This window comes from Sciurus carolinensis, chromosome 17 (assembly GCF_902686445.1).
Source record: "Sciurus carolinensis chromosome 17, mSciCar1.2, whole genome shotgun sequence".
NCBI lineage: Eukaryota > Metazoa > Chordata > Mammalia > Rodentia > Sciuridae > Sciurus > Sciurus carolinensis.
The window spans coordinates 14,143,719-14,170,122 of NC_062229.1; the positions used below are offsets into that span (position 1 = coordinate 14,143,719).

Consider the following 26,404-nt stretch of genomic DNA (forward strand, 5'->3'; position numbering starts at 1 on the left):
GGGTGTATTTCAATGGTAAAGGACCCATGGGTTTCTTTTCCAGTATCAAAAAATAAAACAGAAGGTAGAAGACCCAGCACGTGGAGAAATAAATATCTGAACGCATCTTAGTTCTGTTAGTAGAGACCTATGGGGGACTGAGGCTGTAGCTCAGTGGTAGCTGCTTGCTTAGCATATGTTGGAGGCCCTGGGTTCAATTCCCAGCCCAGGGGAAAGAATAACTTATTGGAGTGACTCTTCTATTATTTCTACAATGGCATTAAAAGGTCCTCCTAATAGTTTTGCAGTGACACTTCAAGAATACTGTTTCCTAGAACCTTTGAACTGCTACAAACAAGTTGTTCTGGTTTCCTGCATGCTTTTTGCCAAATGTCTTGCATTTGTAATTTGCCAGATGCCTGTACCATCTCCGTGTTCTCATCAATTCAGTGGGTGTGCGTTGGGATTTGGAACCCGCGGTGCAGGAGAGTTGTCTCGGCTTCCTTTTTTTAGGCTGACCAACCAAGCGGTAGCTCTGGGCGACCAGGGCACAGTAGCATATGTTTGGCGGGGTAACACCAGGGTCAGGGAGCTGCAGTGCGGGGCCCCGGCCTGAAGCGGCTTCCAGAGGCGCCCCAGCAGCTGCACTTTACCCCGCGCTCCCGCTGACCGCCGCCAGGGGACGCGCGAGGCCGGGATCTGAGCGACGGCTTTGCCGTGAAGTCGGAACGGGGCGGCGGAGGGGCGGGGCCGCACGGGGGCGGTGCTTAGAGGGGAGGAGCTGACCGGAGCGGGGCTTCCAGAGGACGAGGCCTGAGGGGGCGGGGCCACCCTCGGTGCACCCGGTCCTCCTTTCCCACCGGTTTCCCCTTCGCTGTTCAGACGTCCGGTCCTTGCCGCCCTCCACCTCCCACCCTGCCCTCTTGTGTCGCGTCTTCTTTTTCTGTCATTCTTTGCGCCACCACTTACCCACGCTCCTGTGCATCCCCCTCCTTTCCAGTCTCCTTTGCGCCTGGCTCCCCGTTTCCCCGCACTTCACCACTCTTAAACCCACTTTCCCAGCCCTCCTTTGCACCCTACCTGTTCCCAGCTTCCTTTGCACCCCACTTTCCTGCCCTCAGCCCCTAGTTCAGGCTCAGGTGATCTTTTAGAGAAAGGCATGGACCAGGAAGGAGATAGTGGCTCCTCCCTGAACATCTTGCCTAGTTGCACCTGTTTCAGGACGCGGGCGATTTGGCAAATATGGAAATAGTTAAAGTGTAAGCTGTTTCTGCCCTTTTGAGCCACACCCTTCCCCCAAACCCAGCCACCCAGGACCTGGACACAGACACTCCGCAGCCCAGGGCAGGACAGAGAGGCACCAGCCTGGGGTAGGCCATACCTGGACTAGGTGACGGTGGGAAAGCCAGGTGGACTAGAGGCTGCAGGAGCTGCCTTCTGTGCCCACATGCAGGTGTTGTGCCCTGAAATGCCACTACATCTCTGTCATCGTCAAGAAGAGACAGTGACCCGTGGCACATAGCTCAAGGGCAATTGAGCAGAGCAGACCTCAGACTGGCTCTCTGCTTCCAGGTTCCTGTCTTCGTGTCTCCCTTGAGACTTCAAAGCTCAGCCTTCATCCTGCTTCCTGTCAGGCCTCAGGCAGGTCCCTTGGCCTCTCAATCCTTCAAGAAGGGTGGGTCAAGCATGCAGGGGCCGGGAGGGCCCAGGGGCTTGCACCTAGATCCCTGCACTGTGTAGTCTCTTGATTCATTCATTCCACACTGGTTTCTTGAGTACCTACTGAGCCAGGCTTTGGGGACCCAGTTGTGAATAGGACATCCCAGATGCCTGTTCTTTTGGAGACCCCAATCTACCTGCACGGATGTCAATTACACAATGGTTCTTTGCCCAGAGGACCGAGTTGGCATCAGGGTATGTGTGTTTGGGGGGCGGGTACCAAAGAGGCACAGCATGTCTTTTTATTCAACCTATGTGGCCTGTTTGGAGAAGCCAACAGGGGACAGTATGGGGAACCTATTTCCCTGGTACTGTGAATCTTGCTCCAGCTTCTGATTGTGATGTGATAAAGGCTTATGACTGATGTGAGGTAGCTGCCAGGCAGCCCTGGGAGGTGATCAGGCAGTCAGGAAACAGGGGGGCACAGTAAGTCAACTTTGGGCCCCCGTCCCAGTCCTCTGACATCTTGGGACACAGTAGCCCAGAGGTTTAGGAAGATGCTGACTTAAATGTTCAGGACACCCCAGTCTGGTCAACATGGCTGAAATACACCCTCCATATTCTTCCTTGAAGAAAACGTTATCTTTACTGAATGGCTTCGTGACTGTAAGTATGTCACAACTCAGGCCCTGGGATTTTGCAGCCCTTCCTCCAAGCCCAGGTCCCTGAAAGACAGAAATAAGTTGATCCAAATTGGCATTCAGATCTGTGATCCCCAGGGAAGCAGGAGAGATGTAGGGCAGGCTGATGGGGAGCTCGCACGCTGGAAACGGGTGTAGGTTTGGATCGACCCAGAGCTGGTGAAATTAGCACAGATGCACGTGATCTTGGGGACCCTAGGTCTGTGATGAAAGAGCTCAGCTCTGAATCAAATCCTGCAGAAAATCATGTTTGGGGGGAGACCAGGATGGAGTGATTATTTTCTTTTTGTTCTCTTCTTTTTTGGTGCAGGGGATTGAAGCCAGGACCTCAGGCATGCAAAGCACACAGTACCACAGCTACACCCGAGCCCCTGATTTTCTTGATTTTTAAAATTTTCAAAACATTTTTTCTTACTTTAAAATTACACAAAGTGTGTGTTGTTAATTTAAAAAAATAATTATGTTCATTGTAAAATAATGTAAAGAAAAGTTTCTAGGAAAGAGAAGCAAATTAGATATCACTTCCCATCTTGACACCTGCATTGTAACATTTTGAAGGGAATTCCATGGGAAAAGACATTTGAAGGGCTTAGCCTGTCAGGGAGTCATCATTCAATGAATATTGTCATCACTGTTAAATCCTTCCAGACTTTTCCATATACTTTTAAAAAACAGTAGACAAATATGTACTATTGGGCTGGGGATATAGCTCTGTTGGTTGAGTGCTTGCATTGCAAGCACAAGGCCCTGGGTTCAATCCCCAGCACTGCAAAAACTAACTAACTAACTAACTAAATAAATAAATAAATAAAAATATGTACTATTGCTTTACAATTCACCTTAAAAAAAAAAAAAGACATATTAAGGGGTTGGAGATGTAGCTCATTGGTAGAGCACCTGCCTAGAACGAGCAAGGTAGACAAAAGAAAACACATTAAGGCATTAAAGACAGCTTGCTGAAGCCAGGCGTGGTGGTGCACGCCTGTAATCCCAGCAGCGAGGGAGGCTGAGGCTGGAGGACCACAAGTTCAAAGCCAGCTTCAGCAACTGAGTGAGGTCCTGTCTCTAAATACAATATAAAAAAGTGCTGGGAATGTGACTCAGTGCTTAAGCGCCCTTGGGTTCAATCTCTGGTATAAATAAATAAATAAAAGCAACTTCCTGTGCCAGCCAGTATACTCCTGGAACCGGGATCAGCAAGCCACAGCCCGGGCTGCTGTACTGTGCTTTCGGAACACTGCCACAGGCGTACTTGCAGACTGTGTGTGGCTGCTTTCAAATGACACCAGCAGAACTGCAAGGGCCATCATATCTGGGTTTTCAGAAACAAACGGCCCCCCTCTGTCCTACAACATCGTACTGTCCAGGATCCCATTGCACATTCTACCATGATGTGCTCACCCCATCTGAGGTACTGGGTGCTTCAGTTATTTTAATATTCTGTTCCCATAAAAAACACTGTAACAAATATCCCCGTGCCTTTCCAGGCACAACTGTGACTATTTTCCTTATGCTGGGTATCTAGGAATGGAATTCCTGTATAGAGTTTTGCCTTAAAAGGTAAAAATTTCAAGGCTGTAAGTATGAATTGTGGTTTCCTTCCACCTCCCTCCCCCTACACACAAAGTTTGTTGCCTGGTGGCAACTTATGAAAATCTTTCTACATCATCAGCTCTGAGCACTATCATTTTAAAACACATTTACAGCTTGTCCTGGTCTGTGTTTCCCTCTATCCCCTCTTAGGAAAAGTTCTATCTGTATACACCTAAAGAACCCCTCACCCCACCTTTCTGATTTCTGTTCTAAAGGTGTCTGGCATGATCCTCATTGGCCTGGGCCTCAGTGTCAAGTACGGAGAGGCCAACCTGACAAGGGTCCTTGGATTGTCTTCTGCATACCTCTTTCACGTTGGGTACCTGTGCCTGATCATAGGATGCATCACTCTCCTGCTTGGCCTTGCGGGGTGGTATGGAGCTACGAAAGAAAGCAGAAACACTCTCTTCTTTGTAAGTTGGATCTGCTCATAGACCCCACCTGGCCCGTGCCCCATGTACAAATCCCCCTTTGCATGTCTTGCAAACACCTTTGCTCAGTAGCCCTTTTTCAACTCCGTTTGGGGCGTCTTGCTTCATGGCAACAGGTGCACCCATTTTTCCCTTTAGGACGGATCTTGTTCTGAATTCCTCCTGTCCCCAAGGTCATAAAGCATATTTGCCTAAGTTTTCTTCAAAATTTTTAAAGTCTCGATCTCTCACTTTTAGTTATTTTACAGTTTAATTGTATGTGTGGTGTGAGGTAGGAATCTGATTTCACAAACACACACACACAGACACACACATCCCAGTGAGAGTCTGTCTCATGCATTGAGGGGCCCGGGCAGTCTTCCTGTCACACTCGGGTCAGTTCCACTGTGTTCCACTGGTTTACGTGTCTATCCTTTGCTGACAGAGTGTTGTTGTAATCCCCATACATGTACGAGTTGGTGGCATCTGAACATTTCAGGTATGACTGTGCAGATGGCATGCCACAGAGTCTCACTCATTCTTACATCCAGCCTTGACTTCACATCTCCCCAAATGCCAGCTCCCAACTTCCCCATTCCCATTTCATCTCTGATGTGCCCCTAGAATTTTGTTCGAGTGGACTGTCCCACCTAAGTTTAATGCTGTCTGTAGCATATTGTTTGCATTACTGCAAAACACTGGTTATTTTATTTTGGGAATTTTCAGGGAGATTCTTAGTCTACTCGCTTCTTAGCGCACAGATAATTGATTGGTAGAAGCAACCCTCCACCTCACTGAAGGCCTTTCATTTCCTTCCTTCCTTCTTTCCTTCCCTTTTCCCCTCCATCCTTTTCTCCTCCTTTCAGTGCTGGGGGGTGAACCCAGGTCCTCACTGCATGCTAGCCACTCTGTACCACTAAGCCACACTCCCAACTCCCTCGTCTTCTCTCAATGACCTCGTTCAACAAATTCTTATTCAACAGGTTCTGCACCTGCAAATTTTTGTTTTCACTTCCATAGGGAGGAACTGGACACTATTTTATCCTTTGTTTCACTTGGAAGACTTCAAGACTCCTCTGTCTTCCTTTGCTCATTAGCCCCACTAACCTATTAGTAAATTCCATTAGCTTTCTCCCCAGGATAGGTCCCTGTCCCTCGAAAGCCTCCTGAGACTTCACTCAAGAAACAAAAATCTTGAGATTGCTCACTGTCAGGCATCTATCATCTGCCATTTGCCTGCCTCTCGCCTGTCCATCGCCTGCCTTACTCCTATCCATCACCCAACGCTTGAGATTCACCTCCCGATCTTCCGACAACAGTCAGCAAACTGATCGCCAACCGCCAGTGGAGCACCAGCTGCCTGCTGCTGCCTGGAAGTTCACTGTTACAGTACCTGCAGGTTTGATTACACGTGGCTGCCACCATTTTGAGACAACAGCCAGGCCCCATAGGACCCCTGGCTGGACTGACTGAGCCACGTCTCCAGAATCCCTCAGCCCGACCGATCACTCCCTGCCTCTGGGGCCCTCACATCAACTGACTGCTCCCTGCCACCAGGACCCCCAGACTAACTGACTGCGCCCTATCACCGGGACCCCAGACCAACTGATTGCACCCGGCCTCCAGGATCCCACAACCACACCAAACACACCGGACCTCCAAGACCCCTACCGGACCAACTGCATCCCATCTTCAGGACCTCCAGCTGACCACGTCCACCCCTGAACTGCAGCTCCCCATTTGCCAACACATTTCGAAGCCACAGCAGCCATCTTGGACAATCCTGGAAGCCATAGCTCTGATCTTTGGGTGGGGCAAATCCCATCCTGCAACACCTGCTGGAGGCTTGAAGCTCATTGTCAGGTACCTGTCATGCATCAGGCTACTGAACACTGGGAGGTTTCATTAGTATATGACTGTTATACAGTAGGTTTTCTTTTTTCTCCTTTTTTTAAAAAAATTAAGTTTTTATTTCTTTACTTTTCTTGCTTTCTTTTCCTTTTGTTTACCTGTTCCCTCAGAGTCTTTCTCCCTTTTTTGCCTGCTAACATCCGATTTCTTTTGATTACATTCTCACCCTTTCTATTTTCTAGAACTTCTGTATATTCTTTTCTTATCCCATTAACAGCCACATTCTACATCCCTCTGCATCCTCTTTGTCCTCCATTAGAAACTGCAGACCTTATTGCAAACCTGTTTGTTTTACCGAAGATAATATTTGAACTCATTTTGTTTATTATGACAATTTTGTTATTGTCCCCATAGGGGCTATTTGGTCTAGGATTGCATAGTGTCTGATTTGGGCACTGCTAATATTGATCTCCCCTTAAAGAAAGGGTTTTGGAAACCTATAGGGCCACTATAAGCCTATAGGGGGAAATCTGCAATACCCCAGATCTGCACTGCTAGAGGGGAAGATACATGAACAACATGAAAAACCAAGGGAAGAAAATGATCCAAACAAATCTAGATTCTATATTAATAGAATCCAATGACACTATGGTAGAAAAAATGTCAGAAAAGGACTTCAGATTATACATGCTTAAGATGATTCGCAAAGCAAAGGATGAGATAAGAGAGCAAATGCAGGCAATGAATGATAATACCAATAAACTGAAAGAGCACCTGCAGGAAGCAAAAGATCATTTCAACAAAGAGATAGAGATTCTCAAAAAAAAAAAAAAAAAAAACCAAATGGAAATCCTTGAAATGAAGGAGACAATAAACCAAATAAAAAACTCAATGGAAAGCATCACCAACAGACTAGACCACTTGGAAGACAGAATCTCAGACAATGAAGACAAAATATTTAATCCTGAAAATAAAGTCGCCCAAACAGAGAAGATGGTAAGAAATCATGAACAGAATCAAAATAAAGATAGGATTTTGAAGGCCGCGAGAGAAAAGCATCAGATTACATATAGGGGGAGACCAATACAGATAACAACCGACTTCTCAACCCAGACTCTAAAAGCTAGAAGGGCCTGGAACAACATATTTCAAGCTCTGAAAAAACATGGTTGCCAACCAAGAATCCTATACCCAGCAAAACTAACCTTCAGATTTGAAGATGAAATGAAATCCTTCCATGATAAACAAAAGTTAAAAGAATTTACAAATAGAAAGCCTGCGCGACAGAATGTTCTCAACAAAATATTCCATGAGGAGGAAATGAAAAACAACAATGGAGGTCAGCAAAGGGAAGAACTACCTTAGAGAAAAACCACTCAAAGGAGAAACCCAGCCAACTTAAAAACCAAAAATAAGCCAAATGACTGGGAATACAAATCATTTCTCAATAATAACCCTGAACATTAATGGCCTAAACTCATCAATCAAAAGACATAGGGGGCTGGGGAGATAGCTCAGCTGGTAGAGTGCTTGCCTCGCAAGCACAAGGCCCTGAGTTCGATCCCCAGTACCGCAAAAAAAAAAAAAAAAAAAAAAAAAAAAAAAGACATAGACTGGCAGAATGGATTAAAAAGAAAGACCCAACAATATGCTGCCTGTAAGAGACTCATCTCATAGAAAAAGATATCCACTGACTAAAGGTGAAAGGATGGGAAAAAACCTACCACACACATGGACACAGTAAAAAAGCAGGGGTTTCCATCCTTATATCAGATAAAGTGGACTTCAAGCCAAAGTTAGTCAGAAGGGATAAAGAAGGACATTTCATATTGCTTAAGGGAACCATAAATCAGGAAGACATAACGATAGTAAATATTTATGCCCCAAACAAAGGTGCATCCCTGTACATCAAACAAATCCTTCTCAATTTCAAGAATCACATAGACCACAACACAATAATTCTGGGCGACTTTAACGCACCGCTGTCACCACTAGATAGATCTTCCAAACAAAATCCAACCAAAGAAACCATAGAACTCAATAACACAATCAATAACCTAGACTTAATAGACATATATAGAATATTACATCCATCAACGAGTGGATACACTTTCTCAGCAGCACATGGAACCTTCTCAAAAATAGACCATGTGTTATGCCACAAAGCAGCCCTTAGGAAATGCAAAAAAATAGAGATACTGCCTTGTGTTCTATCAGATCATAATGGACTGAGAGTAGAAATCAATGACAAAATTAAAAAAGGAAATTACTCCAACACTTGGAGACTAAATAATATGCTATTGAATGAAACATGGATAACAAAAAACATCAGGGAGGAGATTAAAACATTCTTAGAGGTCAATGAGAATGATGATACAACATATCAAAATCTCTGGGACACTATGAAAGCAGTATTAAGAGGAAAATTCATTGCATGGAGCACATTCCAGAAAAGAATGAAAAGTCAACAACTAAATGACCTAACATTACAGCTCAAAGCCCTAGCAAAAGAAGAACAGAATAACAGCAAAAGTAGTAGAAGACAGGAAATAATTAAAATCAGAGCTGAAATCAATGAAATTGAAACAAAAGAAACTATTCAAAAAATCGACAAAATGAAAAGTTGGTTCTTTGAGAAAGTAAACAAAATAGACAAACCCTTAGCCACACTAACAAAGAGAAGGAGAGAGAAGACTCAAATTACTAAAATACATGATGCAAAAGGAAATATCACAACAGACACCACTGAGACACAGAACATAATGAGAAGCTACTTTGAAAATCTGTATTCCAACAAAATAGAAACTAGCGAAGACATTGACAAATTTCTAGAGACATGCTCCTCCCAAACTGAACCAGGAGGACATACACAATTTAAGTAGATCAATATCAAGCAATGGAATAGAAGAAGCCTTTAAAAATCTACCATCCAAGAAAAGCCCAGGACCAGACAGATCCTCAGCCAAGTTCTACAAGACCTTCAAAGAAGAACTCATTCCAATACTTCTCAAAGTATTCCAGGAAATAGAAAAGGAGGGTACCCTACCGAACTCATTCTATGAAGCTAATATCACTCTCATACCCAAACCAGGAAAAGACACATCAAGGAAAGAAAATTTTAGACCAATATCCTTGATGAATATAGATGCAAAAATCCTTAACAAAATATTGGCAAAACTGTATCCAAAAACATATTAAGAAAATTGTGCACCACGATCAAGTGGGGTTCATTCCTGGAATGCAAGGATGGTTCAACATTCGTAAATAAATAAACATAATCCATCATGTCAATAGACTTAAGGATAAGAATCATATGGTTATTTCAATTGACGCAGAAAAAGCGTTTGACAAAATACAACACCCCTTCATGCTCAAAACACTAGAAAAAATAGGGATAGTAGGAACATACCTGAACATTGTAAAGGCTATTTATGTTAAGCCCATGGCCAACATCATTCTTAATGGAGAAAAACTGAAACCATTCCCTTTAAAAATGGGAACAAGACAGGGATGTCCTTTTTTACCACTTCTATTCAACATTGTCCTCGAAACTCTAGCCAGAGCAATTAGGCAGACTAAAGAAATTAAAGGGATACGAATAGGAAAAGAGGAACTTAAGCTGTCACTATTTGCAGATGACATGATTCTATAGAGGATCCAAAAACCTCCTCCAGAAAACTTCTAAACCTCATCAATGAATTCAGCAAAATAGCAAGCTATAAAATCAATATGCATAAATCTAAAGCATTTTTATACACAAGCGATGAAACAGCTGAAAGGGAAATGAGGAAAACACCTCTATTTGCAATAGCCTAAAAAAAAAATAAAATACTTGGGCATCAATCTAACCAAAGAGGTAAAAGATCTCTACAATGAAAACTACAAAACATTGAAGAAAGAAATTAAGAAAGACCTTAGAAGATGGAAAGATCTCCCATGTTCTTGGATAGGCAGAATTAATATTGTCAAAATGGCCATACTACCAAAAGTGCCATACAGATTCAATGCAATTCCAATTAAAATCCCAATGACTTACCTTACAGAAATAGAGCAAGCAATCATGAAATTCATCTGGAAGAATAAGAAACCCAGAATAGCTAAAGCAATCCTTAGCAGGAAGAATGAAACAGGGGGTATCGCAATACCAGAACTTCAACTATACTACAAAGCAATAGTAACAAAAATGGCATGGTATTGGCACCAAAATAGACAGGTAGATCAATGGTACAGAATAGAGGACACGGACACAAACCCAAATAAATACAATTTTCTCATACTAGACAAAGGTGCCAAAAATATGCAATGGAGAAAAGAGAGCCTCTTCAACAAATGGTGCTGGGAAAACTGGAAATCCATATGCAACAGAATGAAACTAAACCCCTATCTCTCACCCTGCACAAAACTCAATTCACAATGGATCAAGGACCTTGAAATCAGACCAGAGACCCTGCATCTTATAGAAGAAAAAGTAGGTCCAAATCTTCACCTTGTTGGCTTAGGTTCAGACTTCCTTAACAGGACTCCCATAGCACAGAAATAAAAGCAAGAATCAATAACTGGGATAGATTCAAACTAAAGAGCTTTCTCTCAGCAAAGGAAACTATCAGCAATGTGAAGAGAGAGTCTACAGAGTGGGAGAATATCTTTGCCACTCATACTTTAGATAGAGCACTAATTTCCAGAATATATAAAGAACTCAAAAAACTCTACACCAAGAATACAAATAACCCATTCAACAAATGGGCTAAGGATATGAACAGACACTTCACAGAAGAAGATGTACAAGCAATCAACAAACATATGAAAAAATGTTCACCATCTTTAGTAATAAGAGAAATGCAAATCAAAACTACACTAAGATTTCAGCTCACCCCAATTAGAATGGCGATTATCAAGAATACAAGCAAAAATAGGTGTTGGAGAGGATGTGGGGAAAAAGGTACACTCATACATTGCTGGTGGGACTGCAAACTAGTGCAGCCACTCTGGAAAACAGTATGGAGATTCCTTAGAAAACTTGGAATGGACCTACCATTTGACCCAGCTATCCCACTCCTCGGCCTATACCCAAAGGACTTAAAATCAGCATATTACAGAGATGCAGCCACATCAATGTTCATAGCTGCTCAATTCACAATAGCTAGACTATGGAACCAACCTAGATGCCCTTCAACTGATGAATGGATAAAGAAATTGTGGTATATATATATATACAATGGAATATTACTCAGCTATAAAGAATAATAAAATTATGGCATTTGCAGGCAAATGGATGAAATTGGAGAATATCATATTAAGTGAGATAAGCCAATCTCAAAAATTCAAAAGAGGAATGATCTCACTGATAAGCGGATGATGACACGTAATGGGGGGTGGGAGGGAGGCAAGAATGGAGGAAGGAGGGACTGTACAGAGGGAAACGAGAGGTGGGAGGGGTGGGGGGAAGGAAAAAATAACGGAATGAATCAAACATAATTACTCTATGTAAATGTCTGATTTGCAAATGGAATGCTGTTACTCCATGTACAAACAGAAACAACATGTATCCCATTTGTTTACAATAAAAATAAATTAAAAAAAAAAAAAAAAGAAAGAAGCAAAAATCTTTTGGGTGGCGTGGAATGGCTTTAACTCCAGGGCTCCAAGGCGCCCTCTGGTGACTGTGGGCAGAACGGCCTGTTGGGGCGGGGAGGCTAGACCTAGTAGGATGGTAAAGGTCCCGGATGAGAGTAGGCAGATTCAGGGTGGATTCTAAAGGTGGAACCCAGAAGATTTGTTGACAACTAGGTGTCTGTCGTCTGGAAGCCTCAGCCACCTAGAGGCAGGGACATATTATTAGTTGTCATCAACTGCAACATGTGTCATTTAGCTGGGCTCCTGCAATTGCTAAGCCCTGCACCGGTGTATGCTCCTGTGGACTGTGGGAATCCAGGAGGTGCGCGCATCCACTACGCTTTCCCGCCTCTCCTTGTCAAGGCTGGATAAGCCCTGCTGGTGGCCAGTCTGGGGACTCAGAGCCTGGGTTATCAAATAGATGTCTAATAATAGTGGCAATCATAACAATGGATACAGACGGGAATAGATGATCTGGAAGCAAGGTGCTGAGTTTACTTGACTCGCGTGTCTTCGAGGGGGGTTACAGAACCCAGTGAAGCCCCCTGAGCTGACCCCACTGCCACATTGTACAGGTGGGGAAACTAAAGCCCAAAGAAGAAAGAGGTTTCTCCGAGGTGTGTAGCAGCAGTATTTCCTATAGTCCTCTACCAGGCATGTGACTTATCAGAAAATGAAGCCAGCAGGTGTTACTTCCCTGGGGCACCTACCGACCTGTCACCAGCAACTTCCCTGTCTAAAATTTGTCTTCCTTGCTCTGTCCCCCACTGCCCCCCCCCACCCCACCGAGTGCTAGGGGCGGAACCCAGGGCCTTGCACATGCTGGGCAAGCACTCTACCACTGAGCTACATCACCAACCCTTTTCAAATTCTACTTTGAGACAGCATCTCCACTCAGTTGCCCAGGCTGGCCTCGAACTTACGGCTCTCCTGCCTCAGCTTCCAAGTAGATGGGTTTCAGACATAAGCCAAGGCGCCCAGTAGAGCCCTGCTTTTCATTGTCCCTTCTGCCTCTCCACCAAGCTTGCTCTCTGCACACCCCACTTTAAGGTCTCCTCTTAAGCCTCCCCTGTTAGCTGAGGGTTCAGCTAACAGCCCCCCAAAGTATCCCCCTGCTAGCATCCTTTTTTTTTTTTTGGGTGCTGGGGATCGAACCCAGGGCCTTGTGCTTACAAGGCAAGCACTCTACCGACTGAGCTATCTCCCCAGCCCCCTACTAGCATCCTTGATCCCCTATCCAACATGCAGAAAAGTGACTGGGGAGAAATAAAATCCACCAGCCTCCCATCCCCCACTCCAGGTGTGAATTCTTTCAAACTGGAGCAGAGAAGAGAGGTCTGAGATGGGAGGTGGGGTGGGTACAGTCCCCGGATGTGGCTGAGCAGGCTCCCAGCCCCGCGTTGTCCCCATCTGTCTTCCAGTGTTTCCTGCTCATGGTTATCATTCTCATCCTGGAAATCACTGCCGCTGTGGTGGTCCTCGCCCTCTTCCGGATGGTAAGTACCGAGCTGCTTCTCTCCATCCATTTCTGAAAAGAATAGAGGAGGACAGAAGCCCTGCCCGCTGGAGGCACCCGCACTGGGTACCTGTCCCTAGATGACAGAGATTTGGTGATGGAGGGATCTGGGGTCCCTTGGATGGATGTGCCTCCAGAGATGAGGCAAAAGGCTGAAAACTTCCCTTCCCAAAGACCCCAAGAAACCTGCCAAGTTCATTTTGGACCAGGTGGACCAGGTCTCCTGTGTTTGGTGCAGGGAAAGGGGAAGTTTGGAAAAAAGTACCCCTTGTTGGGGTTTTGAAAAATGTTCAAAGCTGATTATTTTGCAAAACTCATGAAAATAACAAAAGCTTGAGTGCTTGCACCCAACAATCTCATTTCTGGAAATTGCCCCAGGATTTACTTGCTTGGGCACAGAGTGACATATGTCATACTAGGGCTTACAAAAGATCACAGACAGCTAGGCACAGCTAGGCCTTATAGTCCCAGCTGCTCAGGAGGCCGGTGCAGGAGCATTGCAAACTCGAGACCAGACTGGACGATTCAGCCAGTACCACTCCAGGGCTGGTGGTTCTGGGACTGAGCACACAAAGAGATTGCAGACAGCCTCGGGGCTTAGGTGAGTGACGGCACATCTGCATACTGAAGACCTGTGCTCCTGGAACAAGGAAGGAGGCCGCTCTCTGCACGAGATGGAATGTTCGCTGGGACAGAGAGCTGTCCTCGTTAGCAGTCTCCCAAGAAGATTCATCGGCCTGTGGTGTATTGGGAGGTGATACCAGGAAGCACTTGTAGGGGACAGGAGAAGTGAAGTAGGAAAGGAAAGGCAGCCCACAAAGGTGACATTGTGGGCCCCTGGACTTGGTCCTGCTGGGGATGTCTGTGACACAAGGTAGAACGTGCATCTAAGTTATTTCACTCCAGGGACGAGAGAGCCCGGGTAGTGACCCACCAACTCCCATCAGCCACTGGTGGAGGGTGGCTCATAGGGTGCTTAGGCACAGAGGCCACCAAGAACCCTCACTTGCTGGCAGTTGGAGGCCAGACCAGTGCACACGGAAATGATAGGGCACCACGAACACCTGCTACTCTTGTCGAGAACAGCCAGATGCAGAACAATGACAGCAATTTCAAGCTGGGAGAAAAATAATGAAAATATACTTTGCTTTGACACACATCCAATATCTCTTTGGGGACACAGGAAACAGGAATAGTCATCGACATGAAGTGGGAGGAACTTTGGCTGGGAGAAAGAGGTGGGAGGTAGACACTTTTCATGGTCTACCCTTCTGGGCTTTGTCAGTTTTGAAGATGGGACTATATCACCTCTTTGGGGAAAAGAAAAAAATAAAAAGGAAACCTTTACTTAAATAATCAAAAAATTAAATTTCTCCCCTAATGTGTGCCAAGAGGGATTTGGTTGGTGAGGATGAGGCTGAGTTCTTGAATCGAGGTACAGCCAAGCTGTGGGCGTCGCAGCTTGTGGGCGATTGGAAAGAGCAGATGATTCAAGTTCATTAGCGATGGGTAGGACCAGATGCGCGTGGCTGCAGACCCACGCTCTGCAGCGTGTCCCCCTCCCTGCCTGGCACCCTGGCAGCCGAATGTGTCCCCCTTGAGCACAGACCCACGAACCGAGGGTAAGAAAAGAGGGGGACCCCATGTCCCCTGTCCATCCACAAGAAACAAACCTCGCTTCCCGGCCACCCTTGCTATTTTGGGTGCTAATTGTCTCGGGTCTCATGTTCAAGGTTCGAGAAATGGTCTTGGAACACACCTTTGTGACCCTGAGGAAGAATTACAGAGGTTACAATGAGCCAGACGACTATTCTGAACAATGGAACTTGGTCATGGAGAAGGTGAGGTTCACTTTAAAAAAAAAAATGTGGTAAAATATACTCGACAGGAAATTTACCATTTTTGAGCATATAGGTCAATGGCATTAAAGTCCATTCACCACCATCCATCTCCAGAACATTCCATCTTCCCAAACTGCAACTCCGTCCTTATGAAACACTGACTCCCCACCCCCGAAACCCTTACCCCCCATTCTATTCTCTGCTTCTATGGATCTGGTAGCTCTGGGGACTTCCTGTGAGTGGAACCATTCTGTGACTGGCTTATTCTGCTGAACATACTGTCTTTGAAATTCATTCATACTATAGCCTTTTTAAGGTCAAATCAATTTGTTTATCCATTCATCCATCATTAGACCCTCAGGTTGCTTCTGCCTTCTGGCTGCCCTGAATAAAACCCATTCTGAACACAGTTGTCCAGGTATCTGTCCAGGTTCCTGCTTTTACCCAGAAATGGATTTGCTGGGTCCTATGAGTATTCTCTGTTTCATTCATTAATTTTTTTTTTTTTTTTTTTTTTTTTTTTTTTTTGTGGTACTGGGGATTTCACCCAGGGCATTGTGCCTGCTAGACAAGTGCCACACCCCCAGTTCTTTTATTTTGTATTTTGACACATAGTTTCACTAAGTTGTGGAGACTGGCCTTGAACTTGTGATCCTCCTGCCTCAGCCTCCCGAGTTGCTGGGATTATAGGCATGCACCACTAGTTGTTTTTTTATAAATAGAGAATCACAATCCCAACAGGTGTCAGGAGGTGAGACTCCCATCTTGTCCCTTGGTATTTAGGACGTAGACTGGCCTGCCCTCTGAGTTCTTGGGCCAGGTGGTTGAGGACAGTTTCTGGAAGGGAAAATTCATTGCCTGTTTCAGGTTGCATTTTACATCTGAGTCAAGTCCAGGAGCTGCTGCGAGGTCAAGGTCAGGCTGGGGAGCGGGTGTGGAATGGGGAGCAGAGCTTGTCCACCTACCAGCTTCTGCTTTTCAAGCTTGAGGTGGTGGAAAATGTCTCTCATTCATTCATTCAATCCTTAGACTAATACTTATTGAGCATCTGTTATGTGCCAGGCACTGATCAGGACTCTGGGGACACAGTAAGGTATTTGAAAAATCCTCCTTCTGTTCATGACACTTAAAAGGGAAGATGGAAGAGAAAACAATAAGAAACAGTATCAAGGGTGATAAGTTACATGTGAAAAGGCAGGGAAGGGGCTGGGGTTGTGGCTCAGTGGTAGAGTGCTTGCTAGCATGCATGAGGTACCGGGCTCAGTTCTCAGCAGCACGTAAAAGTCATTGTGTCCATGTACAAATAAGAAGTTTTTTTTAAAAAAGAAAGGGAAAAGGCCCAGAAAGTGAGGGTTTTATTTACCCTTTAGTGCTACTTTTCAACTGTTTTTAGCACCCAGAAGGAAAGGCTTTCATTGTCCCCTTGAGGTCCTTCGGGTCATGTGACAAGTTCTGACCAAAGGACTGACAGCAGAAGCCATGAACCTTGCTTGTGGACTGGGCCACTGGATTGGCTTGTGCAGGGCCTCCAGAGTGCTCTTTCCTTTTGTCACAATCATGGAACATGGTGGCTGCTCCATTAGCCTGAGTCCCTGAGTGCCTTTTCTCTTGTACTGAGAATAGAACCTAGGGTCACTCCACTATGACATCCCCAGCCTTATTTTTTATTTTGAGACTGTCTTGCTAAGTTGCTGAGGCTGGCCTCAAACTGGCAATCCTCCTGCCTCAGCCTTCTGAGTAGCTGGGACTACAGGTGTACATCACTGTGCCTGGTATCCTGAGTGCCTTTGATAAGCAGAGTTCCCCTGCCAACTTGCGATGGGCGTGTGTGTGAATGAGGAGTGAACTACAGTCACCCTCTGCATGTGTGGGTTCTGCATCCTCAGATTCACCAGCCATGGGTTGAAAAAAAAATTTTAAGTTGCATCTGAGAGCTGGGGGTGTAGCCCAGTGGTAGAGCACTTGCCTGGCATGCAAGAGGCCCTGGGTTTGATCCCTGGTCACACCAAAAAAGTTTGGTGTAGTATTTGAAATGTGCAATAGCATTATATATTCTATGTTTAAAAGACCGATGCACATGCCTTCATTTAAAAGTACTTCGCAGCCCTGCCTCCTGGTGCACATCTGTAATCCCAACTACTTGGGAGGTTGAGCAAGGAGAATCACAAGTTCAAGGTCAGCCTCAGCAACTCAGCAAGACCCTGTCTTAAGATAAAAAACTTTTAAAGAGGGACTGTGTGGCGTACACCTATAATCCCAGTGACTTGGGAGGCAGAGGCAAGATGATTGCAAATTTGAGGTCAGCCTTGGCAACTTAATGATCCCCTATCTCAACATTTAAAAAGTATTTAAAATGCAGGGAGTGTAACTCAGTGGCATTACACTTGCCTAACATGAATGGGGCCTTGAATTTCATTCCTAGCACAGGGGGCGGGGGGAGGGGAAGCCAAACCAAATACAAACAAACAAGCAAAACCTTATTACTAAAAAGTGCTAACTAACATTCATCAGCAGCACCAATAGCCTTGCTTGATGTAAGGTTGCTGCACACCTTCATTTAAAAAAAAAAAAAAAAAAAAAAAAAAAAAAAAAAAAAAAAAAAAACAGCAACAAAAATCAGTACCTGTGAAGCACAATAAAGTGAGACACAATAAATTTAGCCATTCTTGTTATCTGGAGATGATTTGAAGAATACAGGAGGATATGTGTAGGTTCCATGTAAACACTGTCCCATTTTATATGAGGTATTTGAGCATCTGTAGATTTTAATCTCAATGGGTGGGATGGGGTGGCGAGGAACCATTACACTGAGATGAAGGGACTCTTTGTTACATCCACATAACTGAGCCCAGTTTGACTGATCCAGGGGATGTAGCTAATTTAGAGAGGGTGGTCAGGACAAGCCTGTCTGAGAAGAGACCTTTGAACAGAGACCTGAATGAAGTAAGGGAGGGAACCAGCAGATATTTGAAGGGCGAGCATTCTAAAAAGAGGGAACAGTCTAAGCAAGCCCCTGAGGCTGGTGCTTGCTAAGTGTGTTTGAGGAACAGTGAAGAAATTGGTAAGGCCTGAGCTGAGTGAGTAAAGGGTTGCGGGGTGTGAAGAGGTGGATTGTGCAGGGCCTCACCTTTACATAGGTGAGACCAGAGGCCGAGAAGGTTCTGAGAGCTGCCATTGGGCGGTGTTGGGGCGTTTAGCCCAATTGCTCTGGACAGTAGCCATGGTGATGGTGATGTCTACTGTTGTTATTATTTTATCACTTGAAAGGGAGTCTTCAATATTTCTTCTTCTGCTCTCTGTGCAGTTGAAGTGTTGTGGGGTGAATAACTACACGGATTTTTCTGGCTCTTCCTTTGAAATGACAACTGGTCACACCTACCCGAGGGGCTGCTGCAAATCCATAGGAACGGCGGCCTGTGATGGGCACACGGTGTCCAGAGACGTCATCCACCAAAAGGTGACTCAAGTGCAGCTGTGAGCCGCTTCACAGACCCAACGGGCTGGTGACTTTTCTCTTTTGTGGCACAGGGGGTGGAACCCAGGTGGGGAGGGGGCAGCTCTACCGCTCTCCAGCCCTTCTTATTGTATTTTAAGACTGGGTCTCACTAAGTTGCCCAGGCAGGCCTCAAACTTGTGATCCTCCTCCCTCAGCCTCCTGAGTAGTTGGGATCACATTTCTGCAACCCACTGGCTGTGGATTTTCTAAAAATACTTGTTTGTGGGGACCTTAGCAAAGGGGATGAGGGAGAGAGGAATCAGAGAAATCAACTCTCACTGAGTGTTCAGACTTTTTTTTGGTGCCAGGGATTGAACCCAGGGGTACTTAACCACTGAACAACATCTCCAGTCACCACCACCCCCTTTTTTTAAAAAAAATTCTTTTAGACATTGATAGACCTCTATTTTATTCATTTATTTGTATGTGGTGCTGAGAATTGAACCCAGTACCTCACACATGCCAGGCAAGTGCTCTACCACTGAGCCCCAGCCCCAGCCCTCCAGCCCTTTTTCATAGTTTATTTAGAGACAGGGTCTCATTGAGTTGCTCAGGGTCTCTCTCACTAAGCTGCTGAGGCTGGCTTTGGACTTGTGAACCTCCTGCCTCCCCCTTCTGAACTGCTGGGATTATAGGTGTGCACCACCACACCTGGCTCAGCTCCTTTTAATACATAATCTTGAGGAGTGTATCACTCAGTTTTCCTTACTGTAACAAAATATCTGAGATAATCAACTTAAAAAGAGGAAAGGTTTATTCTGGCTTACACTTTCAGAGGTTTCAGTCCTTTCAGTTGGCCCCATTCTTTTTTGGCCTATAGCAAGGTGGCACATCATGTTGAGAGTGTGTGGCAGAGGAATCCTGTTCACCTCATGGCAATGGATGAAAAAGAGAGAGGAAGAGGCCAGGGTACCATAATCCCCTTCATGGGCACACCCCCTTGACCCCCATGACCTAAACACCTCCCATTAGGCCCCACCTCTTAGTGGTTCCACTGCCTTCTGATAGTGCCCCTTGGGAGGTTAAAGTTACGTTTCCACTTCACAGATGGGAAACTGAGGTCCAGAGAAAGGAATGTGTGACTAGTTCAAGGTCAACATGACCTTGACAAAGTTGGGATCTGATTCCACTTTGTCTTCAGTCCTATACCTGGGTCATTTTGCCTGCTCTATAGGCTGAAGTTGCAGCAATAATGATAAAATATGATAATCCTAGTGATAGTAATGGCCAAACATGTGACCAAGCACTCACTGAGGCTGTTTAAAACAAAAAACCACTGTTAGTTATTTCTCAGTGCACTTTATATATGAATAGAAGGGCTTTGTTACATAAGTACTCAGCATCTTCTCAGCCCTTCCCATGGATTTTCTCATTCCTCTCATGAGGTGGGTACTATCGCTTTTTCCATGTTATAGGTGAGGAAACTGAGGCTCAGAGAGGTTAGGAGACCAGATGAGGTGGCGGGCTTGCACCTGTTAGGTGAACACTCAGCCACTGAGCCACACCCCAGCCTCACTGTGAGCTCCATCACATCGCCTCTCAAGTTGGGGATCACTCCTTTTTTTTGCTTTGTAGATTAAGGAAAGGAGGCACGGAGGTCCCAATGGGCAGGGGATGGTGCAGCTGAATTTCAAGCCCCACCCTCAGATCCCCCTTCACTTCCTCCACAAGGGAACAAACACAGGGCTCTTCTCTAAGGGGAGAAATATGAATATCATCCGGCCTCCCTCCAACCATCCACACCAGATGGCTCCTGCTCCCAGTCAGGCCTTATGGAGAATCAGCTGGGCTGACTGCCAGGCTAGGGCCTCACAGGTAGACTTGGGGCCACACACTGGCCCCTGGGCTCTGAACAACTGCCTGTCACCGCCTCTCCTCCCGTTTTTTCCCCTCCTCACTCCACTCCTTCCACAGTGGTCTTCTCACAACTGCTCAAAAAACATCAGGCTCAGTCCTGCCTCAGGGCCTTTGTCTATGCTGGTCCTGTCTGGAACGCTTTTCCCCAGATGTCTCCCTATCTCATCTCTTGCCATTCTGTGTTCAAATGTCACTTCTCAGTGAGGCTGTTCCTGACCTCCTTCTGTAAAAGGATCCCCTGCCAGCCATCACACCGTCCTCGTACCCACTTCACGGTCCTCCCAGCACTGGGAACCACTGCTTGCTTGTCACCCCCAGCTCAGACATCAGCCCCATGAAGGCAGGAATTTCATCTGTTTTGAACACTGCTGTGTCGCCAGTGTCCAGGTCAGTTCCTGGCACACAGAAGGTACTAAACAGTGACAACTGCAAGCTCAAGGAAGCTCAATCCTCCAAAGGCAAGACATTCCAGGGACCTTGAAAGGGGAGCAGCTCTGTGACAGTGGGAAGGGAGGGATAAACCCCTCCCCCACCTCTAGGTGACTTGCAGCCATCCACTTTGTTCTCCTCACCTCATAAAACTATAGTACCACCTCATGAGGTTATGTGAGAGATGAGTGATAAAATACACATAAGGGACTGAGAAGGTGCTAAGTACATATGTAATAAAGCCCTCTGTTCATATGTAAAGAGTACTCAGAAATAACTAACAGAAGCTGGGGGCATAGCTCGATGAGACCTGGGTTCAATCCCCAGCACCATGAAGAAGAAAAGGAAAGAAAGGAAAAAGGCAAAAGCAGGCAGGCAGACAGGCAGGAAGGAAGGAAAGAAGGAAGGGTTGGTGCGTTCCTTGTGATGTGTCAGGCCACTGCCCTGTTCATGTAGATACTTTGTTTTACTCCCCTCTAAAAATCTTGCAAGGCAGATTCTGTCGGTCCCATTTACAGATGGGATAGCAGAGGCACAGAGAGGTGGAATGACCTCTCCCAGGTCGCACAGTTCTGTTCCAGGGTGCGTGGCCGCAGGTGACCACACCAGCACAGATGGAGAAGGGAGTGGGCTGTGCGGCCTCAGGGGAGCGGTGTGGTGAGGAGGCCAGGGCAGACGCCGGGCTCCAGGGGTCGGCCGAAGAGGAGGAGCCAAGGCACCGGGGAGGGTTCCTCCCCTTCTCCTCTGAGAGGCACCTGACCCACCCCAGGAGTGGAGTGGTAGACTGAGTCTGCGGTCCCTCGCCAGCTCCTCCCGCTTTGATATTTGCATCCTCAGGGCTGTTTCCTCAAGCTCCTGAAGATAACCCAGACTCAGAGCTCCACCCTGAGCGGGGTCTCCCTGGGGGCAGCAGTGATACAGGTAAGACCTGGCCTCTCTGGTCGCATGGAGGTTTTTCTTTCTATTTCTTTTTTTTTTTTTTTTTTTTTTTTTTTTGGTACTGAGGGTTGAATCTGGGGGGGCTTACCCACTGAGCCACGTCCCCGCCCCTTTTTATTTTTCATTTTGAGACAGGGTCTCACTAAGTTTTTAGGGCCTTGCTAAATTGCTGAGGTTGACTTTGAATTTGCCATCCTCCTGCCTCAGCCTCCCAAGCCGCTGGGATTACAGGTGTGGGTCACCTTGCATGACCACATCGAAGCACCTAGGGTGCACTGAACACCTTTCTCATCAAGGGGGTGAGAGGGGGCATAAAAGCGACCAAAGGACAAAAATCTCTCCCAGGTGGAGCTGATATTCAAGTGACTATTTCTGTTAAAGATACTTGCTGCAGGCTGGGACGTAGCTCAGTGGTAGAGCACTTGTCTAGCATGTACGGGGCTGTGGGGTTCACCGCCGGCACCACAAAATCAAAACAAAAAGCAAGAAAGGGTGGGGTGTGGTGGCACAGGCCTGTAATCCCAGCAGCTTGGGAGACTGAGGCAGGAGGATTTCGAATTCAAAGCCAGCCTCAGCAAAAGTGAGGCACCAAGCAACTCAGTGAGACCCTGTCTCTAAATAAAATACAAACTAGGGCTGGGATGTGGCTCAGTGGTCCAGTGCCCCTGAGTTCAATCCCTGGTACCAAAACAAAAACAAAAACAAACAAACAAACAGACAAAAAAAAAAAACAAGAAGGAAAAAGAAAATTGACTGGAAAGGGGACAGCATGAGAGTACAGGGCCTCCACCCCGACGTGGAGAGGAAGAACTCTGGCTTGTCCTGGGGTCATGTCCTCTAGACCGCTTTCCTGGTAGGGGTCCTGTGTGGGGAGGCCCTGAGAGCCGGGACTTGGCCCTAGTTGTGTCACTCACTAGCTGTCTGTCTGAGGGTCACTGGGTGGCATGATGAGGTGAAAGTCAAAGCTTTGCACGATGCCCTGCCTGAACTGATTCTGGAAGGCTCTTGTCAGCTCTAGAAAGGCCTCGACTAGTGCAGGGGTCAGAGGGCAGGGAGTGAACGGTGGTGTGTTTTCCGTACTTCACTGGAGATGCCTGAAGACCACTCATGGTGGAGGCACTGTGTACGAGCCATTCTCACCCCTGAACCCTGTCTGAAGAGATCTTTGACATGGACAATTGTCTCAGTCTGTTTCCTGTTACCATCTAAGAATACCTGAGACTGGATGTTATGGCTCGGATCCAGAATGTCCCCCAAAGCCCTGTGGTAAAAGCCTGGTCACCAGTCTCTGGTGCCACTGGGAGACGGTGGGACCTTCAATATGTGGGGCCTAGCCTGACACAGTGGCGCATGTTTGTAATTCCAGTGGCTCAGGAGGCTAAGGCAGGAGGATTGCAAGTTCAAGGGCAGCCTCAGCAACATAGCAAGACCCTGTCTCAGAATAAAACACAAAAAGAGCTAGGCATGTGGCCCAGTGCACTGGGCTAAATCTGATTTCCAGAGTTGCCAAATTGTTGTCAAGTTGTGTGTGTGTGTGTGTGTGTGTGTGTGAGATGTGTTACTGGGTATCAAAACCAGGGCCTTATACTTTCTGAGCATGCGCTGTAATCCTAAGTGACACCCCCAGCCCAGGAATGATTTTTTAAAAGAAGTAACTAGAAATTTTGGAATTAACATGTGTAATTAAAATTAAAATTTCACAAAAATTTAACAAATTTAAGCTGACAGAAGAAAGAATCAGTGGGGAAGTTGAATGAACTGAGATTACTTAGTCTGAGGGACAGAAAAAAAAATTTACAGAGCCTCAGGGCCTATGGGACACCATCAAAAAGACTAACGTGTGCAACAAGCATCCTTGAGAGGAGAAGAAGCGGAAAAGAGCGGCAGCCAGACAGTCTCCAAACCAAGAATCTACGCCTCCAAGAAGCTGGACAAACTCCAAGCAGAACAGACTCAGAGAGTTCCACACCCACACGCTGCACAGAAAGACAGGACGGGACAGGAGGTGCATGTCAGTGGTGGAGCGTGTGCTTAGCATGAGTAAAGCCCTGGGTACAACCTCCCATGTCCAAAACGGAACACAAACAAAAAGCAAAGCAAAACCAAAGAGAGAAAGAAAGAAAGAGGGACACAACTCATTTGTCATAGGACACTATGGAGGACAAAAGTAGTGGATGGCATATTTAAATGCTCAAAGAACAAAAGCTTTCAACTAAGAATTCTATACCCAGCAAAATTACTCTTACAATGATGGAGAACTTAAGACATTACCAGGTAAATGAAAACCAAGGAAAGTAATTAGCAGACCTGCCCCACAAGAAATCCTAAAGGGTATCTATCCATCAGGCCAAAATGAAGGACAAAATATACTGACCTGTAAAATCCCAAGTTTTTGTTTCTATGAATATTTCAAAGAGATTGACGCAGCACATTAAAGGAGGTGGGAAATAGCAACATCGTGCTATGTATATTATTATGTCAATTTTATTATAATTATGTTATTTTATAATTATGTTACATAATTATATTCTATAATTATATACTATATTTAAGCTTCTTTTGGTGTTCCATATCTCGTACAATGAATCTTCTTCCTGAAATAAAATTTTGAAAAACAATACAAAAGTCTTTTTACTCAGAGTTGTCTACTTGTTCTTGATTTAAAAGACAACTGCAGCCAGGCATGGTGGTGTATGCCTAGAGTCCCAGCTACTCAGGAGGTCAAGGTAGGAGGACCGCTTGTGCCCAGGAATTCAAGAACAGCTTTGGCAACATAGCAAGACCCTATGTCAAAAATTTAATTACTCAATCAACTAATTAATTAAAAAGACAACTGCATAAAGTAATATCTATGAAATTGTGCTGATAAACTTGTATGTAAAGATTCCATTTGTATGAAAATAATACCATAAAGGAAGATACAATGAGGCTATGAAGGAGCATATATTTTGTATGTTATTAGTTTGGTACAAATCCAAACTACATGGCAAAAATAAAGATTTTAATTGCAATCCCTAAGCAACCACTAAGAAATAATTTTAAAGTATTGGAAAGTGGGTTGGGGATATAGCTCGGTTGGTAGAGTGCTTGCCTCACAAGCACAAGGCCCTGGGTTCAATCCCCAGTACTTAAAAAAAAAAAAATTGGAAAGTGAGGGAATTAAAATGGTACATTAGAAAATATCTAATGCAAAAGAAGTCCATGATGAAAGAATAGGGGGTCAAAACACAGGACAAATAGAAAACAAATTACAAAGTGGCAGATAGATACCCTACTTCATCAGCAATTGCATTAAATGTAAAAGGATTAAACATTCTGATCAAAGACAGAGATTGGAAGGATGGATTAGAAACCTGATCAATCTATACTCAGTGTATGAGAAACACTGTGACTTCAAAGACAAATGTTTTGAAATAAAAGGGTAGAAAAAGATGTACCATGTCAACAGTACCTTATAATGGAGAGCTGTAATGGCTATACTAATATCAGATCAAAAAACAGTTACTAGAGACAAGGAAGGACATTTCATAATGATGAAAGGGTCAATGCATATGGAAGTCATAATTACAAACATCATATATATATATAAATGTAAAACAAACAAAATTAACGTTAACATAAACACACATGCCCCTCAGAATAGAATTCCAAAATAAATGAAGCAAAAACTGATGGAATCGGGAGGATAGAAAAGTCAACAGCAGTAACTGGAGATTTTAATATCATACTTTCAAAAATGAGTAGAATGACTAAAGAGAAGTCCAACAAGAACAGTGTGCTTGTGGAGAGCTCAGGATGGGCAGAAGTGGGGTGTCAAAGGAACACCCAACCTCTCTTCTCCTGCTCTCTATTTCCTGCCTGTGCTTCCAAATGGACAAACCTTACAGGAAGTTGGAGGCAGGAGGGTCTGGGAAATGTAGTCCTCAGGAATCAGGAGACTGCAGGAAAGAGTGCACATAGGATCTGAGCGAAACAAAGGGATAGTGACTCATATGCACCATTACAAGGCCTATGCCCACTGCGGGTTTCACTGTGTTAACAGGATCCAAAGTAGCTTTAAGTTGGCCCAGACAGTCCTTCAGCCATCTGTAAAATTCTGCTTCAGGATGTTCCCCGTACAGTTTGGTCTGGTTTCGGGGTCTCTAGCAAGGCCTCAGTGTTTCTTTCTTCTTCCATTTCAGTTGCCAGGCATCCTTGCCACCCTGCTGCTGTTCATCAAGCTGGGCTGACAGCCCTTGAGAAGACAGGACATGAGCCCGCCTGGATTCTGGATATTGGCCTTCATTTTTATTTCTCTGTGGCACTCACTGTTTGGGAAGCAAGATTGATAATAAAGAATTCAGAAAACCCCATCCATCCTGACTCCTTTCTCTTTAGTGCCATTTTTCATACCAGCTAGCAATGACTTTAGCTTGAAATACCTGAAAAGGGATGCTGTATAAATCCTTTTATTGTTACAGTAATGAAAAACCTGAGGCTGGGTACTTACGAAGATAAGAATTCTATTTAGCTTAGTTTGG

General features: G+C 45.2%; 1 protein-coding gene across 2 annotated transcripts; it reads left to right on the top strand.

The window, feature by feature from the left end:
* The first annotated feature begins 2,235 nt into the window (after positions 1-2,235).
* Tspan16 (tetraspanin 16) lies at positions 2,236-26,166 on the top strand. 2 transcript variants are annotated; one of them, XM_047530187.1, is made up of 7 exons: positions 2,236-2,304; positions 4,148-4,345; positions 13,228-13,302; positions 15,056-15,163; positions 18,468-18,620; positions 21,783-21,866; positions 26,066-26,166. In XM_047530187.1, exons 1-7 carry the CDS (start codon positions 2,236-2,238, stop codon positions 26,111-26,113), a joined length of 735 nt encoding a protein of 244 aa, XP_047386143.1. In that variant the 3' UTR covers positions 26,114-26,166. The 2 variants fall into 2 exon arrangements, with proteins under 2 accessions (XP_047386143.1, XP_047386144.1); XM_047530188.1 differs by lacking the exon at positions 13,228-13,302.
* Positions 26,167-26,404: the final 238 nt, after the last annotated feature.

What these genes read in the sequence shown, in the direction of transcription:
- Tspan16 (XM_047530187.1), top strand. Translation starts at nt 2,236, where the DNA reads ATGGCTGAAATACACCCTCCATATTCTTCCTTGAAGAAAACGTTATCT. An exon ending in GGAACTTGGTCATGGAGAAG is followed by an intron (nt 15,164 to 18,467) that starts GTGAGGTTCACT and finishes CTCTCTGTGCAG; the next exon opens with TTGAAGTGTTGTGGGGTGAA. An exon ending in GAGACGTCATCCACCAAAAG is followed by an intron (nt 18,621 to 21,782) that starts GTGACTCAAGTG and finishes TTGCATCCTCAG; the next exon opens with GGCTGTTTCCTCAAGCTCCT.